Raw genomic sequence first — 14,480 nt, 5'->3', positions numbered from 1 at the left:
GGCCCTTAATAGCCAAATATTACAACATGAAGCTCTCAATAAGTTGGGTAACACTAGCTCAGAGCTAGAAATTATACAACTTAAATCAAACGATATGTGATGGCTCTAGATAGACAAATTTTGCAATATAGTGCAACGCCGACACCTTTTGGATTAACAGAAGATCATGTTTTCCCCCAACCCTTCAAAATAAAGCACATACATTAGTGTTCTTAAGCATATTCAACAAGAAAAAATGATCAATCATAATCCCAAAAGTTTAATTCTCTTTTGGCCATCAAACAAGCTCAATTTTAGTGTTATGAAGGTCTTTTTACATTCAGATCTGGCATTAATAGCTCTTCAAGCGATGCTAAGTTCAAGCACAAAGCTCAAATCAGATCTGGCATTAATAGCTCTTCAAGCAATGCTAAGTTCAAGCACAAAGTTCCAATCAAGCACAAAGTAACTCTCAAACAAAGCCCATGTGCACACCATGCTCTTACATAGCACATAGTGACATATGGCATACATAGCACAAAGACAAGAGAGTGCCCAACAAAATTTTATGACAAGTAATACCCTCTTTTTGATTTATTATGAGCTAGTTAACTATAATCCATAAGATTGATGCAATTCAAAGAACACACTCGTTAGAGAAGATGAGTCAACTCATAATGGAAAAATGTAGTGGCCCTTGAATAGCCAAAGTTTGCAATACATCTTAGTTTATGACTCAGCACAGGCAAAGCAGGCTACGGTTGTGGCATAATTGTTGAATAGCACTGCCACTTGCAAACTAAAAATGAGTACTCTATGTGTGTGTATTCCAATACCAATATAACATAAACACCAAATAATTATTTCAAATTACAAAAGACACTAGAAATTATGTCAGTGAAAGGTTGGTATAATTCCCATTAATGGTACAAAATGGACTTTATACATAAGTACAATAGAGTAAGAGTATGAAGATGTATTAATCCACCATCTTCACTCCAAGGAACTTTGAAAGGCATAGTTGAGAAGGTAACCCTCACCTGCATCTAAAACAACACAACATTCAGCTAGTATTGGCATCGTATGCAGGTGATGCATGGGTATCCCACATGTTATAGATCTCACCCAACATAACTGCTTTCAAAGAAAATTAATATGAAAGAGATGGTTTCTATTACAAGGTGAAAAACCAACAGGAGCCCTTTGTGCTTTACAAGCTCTCATGAGATAAGTCCGGAGACGAGTTTTCTTAGGCAATATAACCTCGAAGTGGGCCGTATATTCATGTTTCTTGCCTTTATAGAGTTTGGCATTAATTGCCTCTATTTTTTCAGGGTTTGTGATGGTACTCATACGTGCAGTCAATATATACCTTGGAGTCACATGTAACATGAAAAGACATTAGTAAATAAGCCCAACACCATTTGGTCAGAGTTGGAGACCATATGTAAGTTAGTAAGTGTTAAACCCATTACCATATTTCATTATTTGTTCTGAAAAAGCCAAGGATGTGTGCCATAGATGTCCATATCCTTAATGTAATGTGTAACTACATACGGCTTATGAGCCACTTAATTTACAACCAAATTTATTATAATTCACACCTCATGTTAACCATAACCATATTTGGCCACCGTCCATCATCACCAACCAGTCAATCGGCACATTATTCAGTTACGCCCAAAAGCCAAAAATGCAATTGTATTGACCTTAACTGAACAACAGTAGAACCTTAATAACCAACCAAAGTCACATCACCTTAGTATAACCACCACGCCAGTGTTACCAGACCATACAAGTCGATGTTTAACACCCATAAGTAGGTTACCCCACTAATTAGGGTCAAACATCAATCAACCATACCATATATGGTCTTTCACCAAGTTTTCAAGAAGACCGTTAAGATTTTAACGGCATCGTACATCTGTTATGGTAGGAGGCTACTTTCCTTCCATGTACAGCAACCCGAGCTAATGACAGGACCATCTTTATGCATCGACAGAACAAGCCTACATTTTGACATGCAATCACAAACCAAGGCCGCCAATACCCACTATTGAACATCTTTTTTGATATACCAATAAAAAGAAATCATTTCCTTCAGGAAAATACACCCACCAACCATAGCCATAACAAGGCTTAGTAGAAGTCATATTACAGTACAAGTATGAGGGATAGCATTAAGTGAATTAAATACACCAATCGGATAGTAGTTCATAACTCACCTAAGATGGAGTCGGAGCGGCCAACTCTATGATAGCATGCTTATCCTTGCTTTTAGCCATATAGTCGATTACTAAACCCGACACCCTTGCAAGAAAGGAACCTCACACTCTCAAAGCACACAAGTACTTCACACGCTCATAGCAGCAATACAGTACCAATGCTAAGTGAGCAAAAAACGCTCACCTTTATAGTGATGGGAGCCCAAGGCCATTTCCCTTTACAATAGAGTGGTGGGCCAACTTCAAGATGAGATGATACAGTAGTGCCACTGCATTAAGTGGCCGCTTTCCTTCTGAGTTATTGTGGAGGGCCCAATTTCTTCTGCCTCTTCATCTCGTTCATAGAACAGGGGACGGGAGAGATAGAGAGATAAGAGAGGGGCAAGAGGGAAGGGGAAAGAAGAAGGTATTTGACTGCACAATATTGCTGACTATAGTAGTTCACAGAAGAGGATAAAGAAATGATAGAGCGAGGATGCCCACCATCCTTCATTGTTCTTTAATTAGCTATTGATGGTTAGGTGTGTATTAAAGGCACCTCTAAAAATATCCATACTGAATTTTACTCCCCAAGGCTCTTTAGGTTAAATAGTCCCAAGTTTTAAAATTTATCACAAGGATATTAAACCAAGGGCATAATGCCAAAGCCAAACTGCCGCCGTTTCTTCATATCTCTTAGCTATTGCTGCATAGTAAGGTGTCATTTAAGGCACCTCCTAAATATCAATTATTGAATTACCTACTATATTACACCCAAGGCTCCCTAGGTCAATTAGCCCCAGTAAATTACACCCAAGGATATTTACACACTATTTTTCACTATCCTAGCCAGGCAATAGGTCCACGCATTTTTACATCAGTATCAGTATCCCATTACACAAGTAGCACCAGTACCAGTTCAGTACAATGCAGTACCCATTCCAATTTCAGTTCAGCATTAGTACACCAGTGTCACCAGTACTAGCACACAAGCCACGCTGTTCCAGTTTTAATAGTACACAAACAGTCTTAGTATCAGAACCTGTTGAGAACCAGCACATAGTTAGCACCAGTACTAGTCTCATAAGCAACCCCAGTACCTGTTCAATATAATACTTTACACAACCAGTATCGGTCCTAGGACCAGTATAGCATACAAGTGGCAGGAGTATCAGTTCAAAGTAATAAAATACCAGTGCTACTCCAGTATACTACAGTACCAGCATCAATATCAGTTCAACACTAGCACAGCAGTGGCACCCGTACCAGTACACGAGTAGCTTTGGTTCAGTATTTATAGTTCACAAACAGTATTAGTACCAGTACCAGTTCAATACCAGTACACAATTAGCAACACGTCATTAGTGACTAAGCCCAAAAACCATTTATTCGGAGTCGGAGACCATATGTAAGGTGGAAAGTGTTAAACCTAATATTCCATATTTCAATATTTGTTCAGGAATGTGTCACAAATGCCCATATCCTTAATGGAATTTGCAACCTCATACTGCTATATGAACAGCTTAACCAAAATTTCTATAATTCACATCCCATCTTGACCATAGCGATATTCGGCCACCATCCATCATAACCAACCAGTCATTCAGTGCATTTCATCAGTTATGCCCAAGAACAAAATACGCCACAATTTAGTAACAATATAGTGATGGTCCACAGTTAATCTCATTCTCCTTCTATCCTCCTTTCTACCTTCAATATATACTTCCTCTACCCTAGTATCACAATGGATCATGGACTACATGCCCTCAAACTCTCCACTTGTACCCACTCTGTTCCTCTTGAAGTATCTCACTAGTTGGACTAGTCCTTTCACACCACTATATCTCCTTCCAAGATAAGGTATAGATGCAACACACCTACGGGATCAAACCTTGTCTGAGTGGTTATTCTCGTCCCATTTTTATGCCTCTTTGAGACCATAATTTCTTTCTCAATTATGCACGGATAGCTTTCTTTGAAAGACGAATTGATGATGCCATTGGGATATGGCTATGCTCTCATTTGTCTCTCATCAAAGCACTTGAAACCTAAGTAGGGCTACTAAGCCACAATTTGAGACCTCTCTCTTTAAAGTTCAAAACCTTATAAGCCCTTGGATAAATTGAATTTTAATTTCCACCAAATGTCCTCAATACTTACCACTATATTCCTTAGATCTCTTGGCACCCTACCCTTACAAAAGTCGGAGCTCGAGAGGTTTTTCTCAAGAGATAGCTCCTTAGGCATCTGTCTACACATTAGCAACCTCTTCTTTCTTTGACTTAATAAGAGATGCTACCCTATAGAATTTCTCAAGTTATTTTGCTCTATCTCTTAGCAAGAGAGAGGAACCTCCTTGCCAAGGAACCGTCCTTTAAATAGACCCCTCCCATTTTCCTACAACTTTGCTTCACATAAAAAACTAGGATACTAAACCCCACCCTAAGAATAGGGAAACCACTTCATCAAGCTCTCTCTCTCTCTCTCTCTCTCTCTCTCTCTCTCTCTCTCTCACACACACACACACACACACACACACACACACACACACACACACACACACACACACACACACACATCTATCTTGCTAGACCCACAATTTTTTCGACCATGGGACCCAACCTACATAATCATCTTATGCATGAAAAACCCTCTTGAGACTCGTACACACACTTTTTCCCAAACCTCCTATCCTTGTTTATTTTTGCAGCTTGACCCTTGAACATCAAAGGATCATTTTATACAACTCCTTTTTGACAAGCTTACATGGGAGCCACATGTGTTACCTATTTCCCCACCTCCCAATTTTCTAGTGATGACCCCCCTTTTATTCTCACATTGGAGATCTGAATCCCCAAGAGGGCAATGCACAAGTTGAATTAGGCCTCTACAATATAGTAGTAGACAGATAAACTTTCTTGCAATTGAGCTTCAAAAGATAAGCTTCATATGCTAGCCTACGCGTGTAGAGGGAGGAGGGAAATATTGGTGTGTTTGATTGTGTGGATACTTCTCTTATGATGGGCGACAATGGAAAGTTGATCTAATATGTAGGCTTGAACTTAAGAGTTTATGATGTTAGATGCAATAGCATCTAGAATTGAATTATGGCAAGATTCCATTTAAAGCTTCATTCCTCAACAAAATTATACTAGGGAAATCTTGAGGGTATTTGACATGTCTACATGAGAGAGGTACACATATGAAGGTTTATGCATGCAAATTGCTAATTGAGGTAGTATGGTGTATATTGTTGATTGAGGTAACATCCTAACTTGCTTAGATTCCCGATGATCAAATAGTACAATTGAGGACAATTGCTTTCAAACTAGGGGTATGATATGAATAGGAATTATACAATAAGTTTCTATTCGTGATATTGCACGTTGAATATTTCATAGGTTAGAATTATGATCTAATGTACAAGTGATGTATGTTTATTGACAAATGAGTAGATGAGGACTACGAAGACTCATTCACATAGACAACCTCCACTTCCACAATAAGAGAAAACTCTATTTAGCTCCTAGGTCATCCTTTAATCCGTGCAAACCTCATTTTTATTAAAGTAGATTTGAAGTGGAATACGTCTTATTTCAAGCCCTTTCATTAACGTAAACAAGTACATGCACGAGGGAGGAGCTCACTCGTGCATGGGAGCGAAGTGGACCCTATCTCTGCACATTTCCTTTTTGTGCCAAAATAGAGATTTTTCACGGGGCCAAAAAGTTAGTTCACCTACAAGCAGACAGTGAGAGCAGAAGAAGCCATGCATGAACCATGACATCGGTGTGTCCTAGCTTCCAAGCCAAATGAATCATGAGGCCATCAATAGGATCTTTTAGGGCTTAACCATTGAGCTAGGTGGGAGGACTTGGTAGAAAACTCAAAACTGCTCCACAACCCTTGGCCAAAATATTATATGACGCAATACAACAATTTTGTATATATCATTTTAGCCCTTCGCCTAAATATGCTAAATCTTAGGTTTTTCTCTCCACCAAGTTACCTTACTTTTTCTTTTCGTAGATTCTTCTTTCTTCAAGGGCTCCAAATTGATGAGTCCTTTCTGGGGCTACGTGTCTCTATTATGTTCTTGGCCTCCTCTCAGTGGCTTATTTTCTCCCAAGCTCCCCCTTAACTATACATTGGGCATTTCGTATATCACACAAGCTAAGCATTTGGTCGCTGTAGGTGCCTATCTTCTAAAGCTACCAAGATCCCTCCCCATCTCTCCTACCAAGGTTGGCAAGGCAATTTTACTTTCTTTAGGAGAGGGTTAGCTTTTCATTGTAGAGCTTGGCATTGGCAGATTTTCAAAATCTTACTCGCCAATTTCTATTCATTGCTCATGGCCTATAAGCCCAATAATATAGAGCATTGTACCACATTTCGCTTTTTAGCATCATACTACCCTCGAGAAAAGCTCAATTTTTAGCATCTCCAAGGGGTTAGGGATCTTTGTTCCTAAGGAATGTCTATCTACTCTAGCTACTACCTCTTGTTTCCGTGAAGCATGGCTAGATTCAGATGGAGTCACAATAGTGGGGGAGGAGTGCATTTTCTATGGCGCACTTCCATTGAACCATTTAAAACATCATCTTCGGACCCACCTCCATTCCAACGTCTATTGCAATGATCTTAACAAGCACATACAATTGGCGAGGAACCGGAGTTCTATGATCCAACTCAAGCATCAACAATCTCTATATGTCTGCAAACTAAAATAGAGTCACTGATACCCTACACTCATGGAGGTACCCACCACCTCACAATGCAAATGCTTGATGTTGTATTGTTCAACATTACTGACATTTCACTACATACATAGCAAATTGACCAAATTGAACAACGATAAGGGCACAAAACTACTATCCAACTCAATGGATGGAGCCACACAACAAGAAAAGAGGGAGGGCCTTAGTATGGCGGGGGGCTCTCTCTCTCTCTCTCTCGACCACAGCTCTGTGGTAGATCACATTGACATCATCTTTCACCATCCCATCCAAGCCATCATTAAGAGGCATACTACAGCTCCTACCAAGTTCTTTAAGAGGAGATTGAGGCCACGAGACATAGACCTATGAGAGATTTCATGTGATGTCAATGTTGTGTAGGTTGTATGGTATTTTGTATAGCTTTCTTCATGCCGAGATATGAATCATATGATCATGATGATGTAACCTCTTATGGTCTGCTAGGTCTTTTAGGCCTTTTGAAGACATTATATCCATTCCATTTCATCTCTCTCTCTCTCTCTCTCTCTCTCTCTCTCTCTCTCTCTCTCTCTCTCTCTCTCTCTCTCTCTCTCACACACACACACACACACATCCCCTATTCGCCTCTATATGATCATTAGTAGCTATCCTCATCAAGGTCTTGGTCTTGGTCCCATTGACCACCTCACTCTCTCTTTCTTTGTCTACTTGCTAGTGGCAGAGCTCTCTCTCTCTCTCTCTCTCTCTCTCTCTCTCTCTCTCTCTCTCTCTCTCTCTCTCTCACACACACACACACACATACACACACACACACATGTGTGTGTGTGTGTGTGTGTGTGTGTGTGTGTGTGTGTGTCACAATCCCTGGAACTTAAAAGAAACGTAGATAATTGTAATAAACTCGGGTGCTTCTCCTTAAGGCTGGCTTACGTTCACAAACATGAATCTCTTGACTATTTGTGTTGTGTTGAACTGGAGAAAGTGAAAGCTCTTTTTTTACATATGAAAGGAAGACAAGATTGGTTAGTGATTCCAAGCTCATGGCTAAAAGAGACCTTTCTGTACATTTGATTTACATGAAGATGCCAGTACCGAATCATCAAAAAGCATCCATATCCAATTCTCCTTAAAACCTGATTCCTTCCAAAGCTCGAAGCGGACTAGTCAGTGAGAACTGTTTGAACTCATTTCTTCGCATATAGCCTCGATGAAAGAAGCACCATTGCAACTAAACCAGCCAACCCTATGTGAACAGCCAATTCATCATCCAACTCCTGCAATAGGGACTCCAATGGTCTTGTCGGACTAACTTCTGTCGCCTGTCATAATAGTACAAGAGCAATAATAGAACCTTTTTTTCAGTAACTAATTACAAAAGATGCACAGGCTTACTTTTCACTTACTTTACAGAAATCTAAGTCTTGTCCATGCTGACATAAACCGCTTAAGTTGCAACCATAGTTTTTTCCAGACCCGTCTGATTGGGTCCGAACCCGATTGACGTATGATTGGGTTTTTTTGACTTCCCAAGTGATTGAAAAAAAAAACCACTATCTACTATGAGACTTAATGACAATTGCCATTGATATATACTATGTTGATTGACCTTGGTTGAGCTAAATTTTAGAGTTTTCATGGTGTTCTCTTATGGCTTTGTGCTCTTTCATGTTGTTTTAAGTATTATATGTAGACTGTTTTTAGTGTGCCGTATGGAATCCAGCATACGAAACTTATTCTTACTCTGTACTTCTGTACCTCCCAGAGTCCGACGTATGGTTGATGTATGGAAAAACTATGTTTGCAACTATGCCAAAAACTGCCTAGTTATATCTTCAATGCTTGATTCCACTAAAGCCATTGCTGAGCATTAAATTTCTTACAAAGGTGCACACATACCTGGATGCTAGACAGTCCATTGCCATGCAATGCAATATTTTGCTCTGCCACCCTATTGCAGTTCGCCCCTTTTCTTAACACATTGCAGCTCTTTGGGCTGCCTTCATACCCTTTAAATCCATCAAACATAGAGTCGGTGTGTACAATTTCCATCACAGACCCAAAGAAGTGTGTGACCGGAACCTACAGTTATCAACAAAAAGTCAACTCCTTTCAACAAAGTTATCTATGCTTGTGAAAGAAATTGCAGGTATACTTTAGTATTAAGTCCACATTGATTGCGAATCTGCCTTCTTACCTCGTGCAATGGACGACTAAAGAGGTCCTCTCGATAATCGGCATGAGACATGAGTAGGGCTGGGTTGTACGACTGAAAGAGGCTGTTTGAAAGCAAAAGCAAGCAAAGAAAAAGTGACACATCTGCTGCTTAAAGCTAGAACCCTGGCCTTAAAACCTCACTGTATCATACATGGGATTACACTGCTATGTCATTCTCAGAACTACAAAATGAAGCACAAGAATGGAGTGACAAAAAAAGTTGTACCTGATAAGAGATGCATTACTATAAATGTCCAAATTTTCAAAAAAAGCTAGTGTGAAGTACGTGAAGCGATCCACAACTGATACCCCCACCTTCATCCAAGCAACAAGAAAAATTTCCCACAAATGACGCATCAGTTTCATCAGGACCCCAACCTTCATATATATTTTACATTGCATTCCAACTTTCCTATGAACTATACTGCCTGAAAAATATTAAACAGCCAACAATTTCCCACACGTGCCTTCATACATTGCATTCCAACTTTCCTATGAACTGTACTGCCTGAAAAACATTAAACAACAAAGAAACACAAACATGAATCAAAAAAGCCCAAATTCACCTTTAAAGGAAAGTTGTATGGTCATGGTATGGTGGAAATACGGCTGCAAAATGTACAGGAAGACGGAGAAGATGAAAGAGAAGCTTAAGAGCACACAACACAAGAAGTATTATTACTCAGTATGCCGATACAAAGATAAGGCTTGCCTTGGAGTGGCGTGCAAGTGGCGTGCATATAAACAAGCTGGGAGCAAAAAGCAAGGGAAAAAAGTGCCCTCGCGGTCCTGAGTGTGTTCACACACATCACCACTATAATATATAGTAACAAAAACCACTATAATATATAGTAACAAAACCCCCTTGGATGTGATGCATTGAACATGAGTTGGCATTCATACATGAAAAGTGGCAGAACCCATGTGATCAATCCACAAAGGGAAATAAGTCCAAAGCTTCATGGAAAGCGTTCAATAGGGTTGTCCTACGTAGATAGTCTCTCCCTAGCATAATGATAATGCATCTCGATGTGCTTTGTGCAAGTATTGAACACTAGATTCCTTGCTACTACCAAGCACTTTGACTGTCAGTGAAGGTCGTGGTGGCACACAACTATCCAACACCCAAGCCAGTCAAAAGGTGTCTTAGCCAAATGCACTCAACAATAGCTGTAAAAGTTGCCCTAAACTCAGCCTCCCAACTAGAAGTGGCCAACGTAGGCTGCTTCTTGCTCAACCAAGATATGCATGAGCTACTGAGCATGAAACAAAAACCACCAGTGGGCACCCATGTGTCATAGCAACCAACCCAATGGGAGTCTGAAAAAGCATGTAAATGTGGTGGCAATAATCCCCTCTTGGGATTAACTACCTTTCAATGACACCCACATCTTCTGCTAGTGTCATGCATGAGCATAGTAGTGGACCCCAAGTTTCTACTGATTCTAATAAGTCTCTCCTTAAGTGTTATGGTCAACACATTGTGATCTTGTTTGATTCTGACCATGTGCATGATGTGATTAGTGATACTCTTGTGAAGAGGGCACATTTAGAAGTTATTCCAACGGCTCCCATTGCGGTCTCTGTTGGCGTCAGCTCAACTTGGGCGACCATTGTAAGTATGAACCTATTGTGACTGCCTATAAAGACTTAAGAAAAATAAACTAATGCTCTCTTCTTCCTTTTGTGCCCACCGTGCCTTATCTTCTCTCTCGTCCTTATCCTCTCCTCTCTTTCGTCTGCTCTCTCTCCTTGCCATGTCTATCAGAGAAGCAATTCGCCTCCACTATGCGAGCTCATCAAGTGGTATCAGAGCCTAAGGGATTGGAGTCTGGAATAGATCTTGGTGGCCCCTCGACCCAAGGTCACATGCTACTGTTGAATGCCATTTCCTTCGCTTCCTAGCCCACAATTTTTGTACATCTTAACCTCTTATCCGTCTGTAGCATGTGTGCGCCTCTTGATAGAGCAAGACAACTCCAAGTAGGAGGCGGTGAGCAAGCGATGTTGGCAGTAAGCGCATAGTTACAGGGAATGGCCATTTTCAAGTCTCTATTCCCCGTTCCCATTCCACCTTCCCGTTCTGAATCCCCGTTTCGTGTTTCAGACGTGAGTGTATGTGACAGGGAATGGCATTTCACGCCCGTTGGCGTTCCCCGTTCCGTGTACCGATTTTCCGTTACGGGTAACTATGAGTAAGTGGTGCTAGCAGCACAAGGAGGCATACCACATTGACCAAGAGCATCTACTCTTATCGCCATTGAGTGCAACCATTGCACAACTAGCCCAAGGGGGCGGCCGCAAACAGTACTATATGGTGGACACAACCCAAGACAATCGGGAGCTAACACACCACCCGGCAGCGGCGGCAGAGGAGACAATTATGAAAATGATGTCCGGTGATGATGATATGATGTATATGATGATAATGTATGACAATGATGATATATAAAAACATAATGTATGATGAAAACCCAAGTCATTCTTGTATGAATATGATGATGAATGATGTTGTAGGTAAGACCTTCCCTATGACCCACATATAGGACTACCTTGTGTGTCACAAACTTGGGGTACCCCAAGTCGGGATATCTATCAAGACACATGAGAGAATCACTGAAAATACTTCAGAACTTTTATCACACTTCAAAATTAAGTGAGAGAGAAAGTTGACACCGCCCGGCGTAGTTCCGTGCCCAGAGAGATTGGCCCCAAAGACTAGCACCCCTTTCGATATTTCTTTTCATATTAATGCTTGAGCAAAGTACAACTCCCGAGGGTCCTCTGCTCTTAGACTCTGCGCCCAGATGCTTTGCAGAGTGAGGCCCCTTGGATCTGTTTATTCTTACAAGGAATGCCCCAAAAGCAGAGCCCTAAAAGCTTCTAAACTCAAAAGATAATCCCAAAAGCACTTGTTCCAAAAACTGTCAGAAAAGTAGCCAACACAATTTGCAAAAATCCATACAGTTCGCCACGTCGTTAGTTGTCAGCGTGAAACGCGGAAATCCGTATTGTCTGCCACGTCAGCATGTCAGCATGAACTCCGGCATGTCCTGCTCCCGTACAGTCTGCCTGGGTGGTCATGCCACATCATCTTTTTGTGACATACCCCCTTCTTAAAAGAATTGTAATCGCCCCCGATTACGCCTGCAAAATTAGGCATAAGCCATAAACCAATTCAGTAGACACTGATTCTAAGTACCAACGCACTAGACGACACAAATCCAACATTTGTACAAAGACAGCAATCACATCACATCACATTCAAATCATATCACATTAGAATCTAGGACCATGATTCCTAGCAACGTATTTAGCAATCGCATCTAAAGTCGCACCGGACCTTACTAATGACGGATTTACTATCCCATATTGCGATCATGTCCATAGATTTTGTTCTGATCTAGGACCATTATTCCTGGCAATGTATTTAGTAATCGTATCTAGATCCATCCCGGATCTCATTGATGTCGGATTAACTAATCCCATATTGCGATCATGTCCATAGATTTCTCGAGACCAAAATGCTGCAGTCATTTGGTTAATCATTCCATCTGCACTCAAGTACTCTCGTGTGCAAGTAGTCATTTCCAGAGATCCCAATCCATCAATCACACACTGAGTTCATACTGAATAGAGTGGTTCAATCATTCAGCTCTAGCTTGTGTGGCTATCTCATCCCACAGGAACTCTTGATGCGCTCACGACAGGTCCATTCAAAATTCATGATTCTTATCGTTGTCAGGTTCATTCCGGAGCTGTCATTGCTCCCAATTGCATTCATCATCACCAATTTCACATGTTATCTGCTTACAACTAGCAAGTTCTTCCAGAAAACATTAATTTCATACATAAATCAAAATCATCTTCGGAACTTCCTATTTCAGAGTTCTTTATTCACACCCTTAATTCATACTGAACAGAATGTTTCAATCATCTAGTCATCCTCTCTCATCCGTCCAAAAGTCTTGATGCACCTAGATCAGTGCGTAGCCATCTCATCCCGCAGAAACTCTTGATGCGGTCACCATAATATCCAGTCATCTCATTCATATGAGAATCTTGATGTACTCGAATCATTCATCCTCGCATTCATCTTCATCATTCATTCAGATTTCAAACAAAATTCATAATTATTATCTTGAATCGACGGATTCATTCATGAGCTGCCGTTGCTCTTGATTGCTTTCAGATGCAAATTCCTTGCCATGTCATCCTCGATTTCACCTGCAAAACAAGTAAAAGTTCAAGCAAATGGTTCATCTCCTTGCAAAAAAGTCGATGTCCGGCTCCATGCTTCCAAATCATAGTTACATGGGACAGCGGGTCGGGGTCGGGAATGGGGTCGGGACGGCAAAAGTCAGGAAACGGGGACGGGGGTCGGAACGGCAAAAAAAAAAGAGAGTTTTTTTGGCATTTTTTGACCTACACACATGCCACACACATAGAGCATCACTTTGACCATAAATTTACACTAAATAGGCCAAAGAACACGAGTCATATAGGCTGAAATGTGCTAATAAAACATCGATGATCGATCGATACAAAATGAGAAGTGCATGCCACAAGGGCTCAAGAGTCAAAAAGCCTAAAGGACTTACGACAAGCCTGAGGCCTCAAGGATAACAAAAAGTACAAAGGGCTATGTAGTAGGTAGAGTCGTAGACTCAAGAGTCTAGACTCGAGAGTCAAGTGATCAATGATCATCAAACTCAAGAAGTGCTCGCCTGCTGAATCTCCACATCATCGTCGTAGTCGAGGTCGTCAGCAACGTATGAGGGCTCCGGCTCGGGAGGCTCGCATTGAGGCTCGAAATCCTCCTCTAGCTCCTCCAAAAGAGTATCGGCCATAGATGGATTCTCTTGTGCCATCTCCCACTCACTGAAAGGATCTGCCTTGTGTGTGACGCTCTTGGCAAGCATGCGCAAGTTAGCGCTCACAAACGCCAAATCATTGGCCCTCTGAACCCAAGGTGATTCCTCTTCTTAGAGGCAATGTGGCTGTACACACTCCATAGTTGCTCCAAGCAACTAGTGGTACATGCTTGGCTAAGGACACGAACAGCCAAGCGCTGCAAATGTGGGCCATCTCCTCCATAGTCCTCCCACCACAAAACCGAGCCAATCTTGTTGCGATCAAGCTGTGCATCTACACATCCATAGGAGCCCTTCTTTTGCCTGTAGTTGAGTAGCTCGTCTCTAATCTTGCGCTTGATGTCACTGCTAGGCTCAAGGCGCTCCAATACAAGCCGCCATCCTTTGCTCACCTCCTTGTCGGTCTCTTGACGCCTTCCTTGAAACTCAGGGTCAAGCACATAAGCTGCCGCATGAAGTGGAGAGTAGTATCCATTCCACCTCGACTCACA

The 14,480-nt window shown here is 41.3% G+C and overlaps 1 protein-coding gene across 1 annotated transcript in view; it reads right to left on the bottom strand.

Annotated features, from left to right (window-relative positions):
- Nucleotides 1-7,810: 7,810 nt before the first annotated feature.
- The window catches only part of LOC147455695 (Peptidase C13 family), a 50,178-nt gene continuing 43,508 nt past the window's right edge, over nucleotides 7,811-14,480 (bottom strand). The window contains exons 7-10 of the mRNA XM_086514410.1: nucleotides 9,342-9,430; nucleotides 9,096-9,177; nucleotides 8,798-8,980; nucleotides 7,811-8,220 (exon numbers count right to left, since the gene is read on the bottom strand). Coding sequence (XP_086370536.1) covers nucleotides 8,086-8,220; nucleotides 8,798-8,980; nucleotides 9,096-9,177; nucleotides 9,342-9,430 — 489 coding nt within the window. The 3' untranslated portion in view covers nucleotides 7,811-8,085. The remainder of the gene's footprint in view (nucleotides 8,221-8,797; nucleotides 8,981-9,095; nucleotides 9,178-9,341; nucleotides 9,431-14,480) is intronic.

Source organism: Adiantum capillus-veneris, chromosome 6 (genome assembly GCF_014529385.1).
Source record: "Adiantum capillus-veneris isolate H3 chromosome 6, ASM1452938v2, whole genome shotgun sequence".
NCBI classification, from domain to species: Eukaryota; Viridiplantae; Streptophyta; class Polypodiopsida; order Polypodiales; family Pteridaceae; genus Adiantum; species Adiantum capillus-veneris.
The sequence above is the reverse complement of the archived record's forward strand: the minus strand, read 5'-3'. Positions and strand labels throughout refer to the sequence as shown.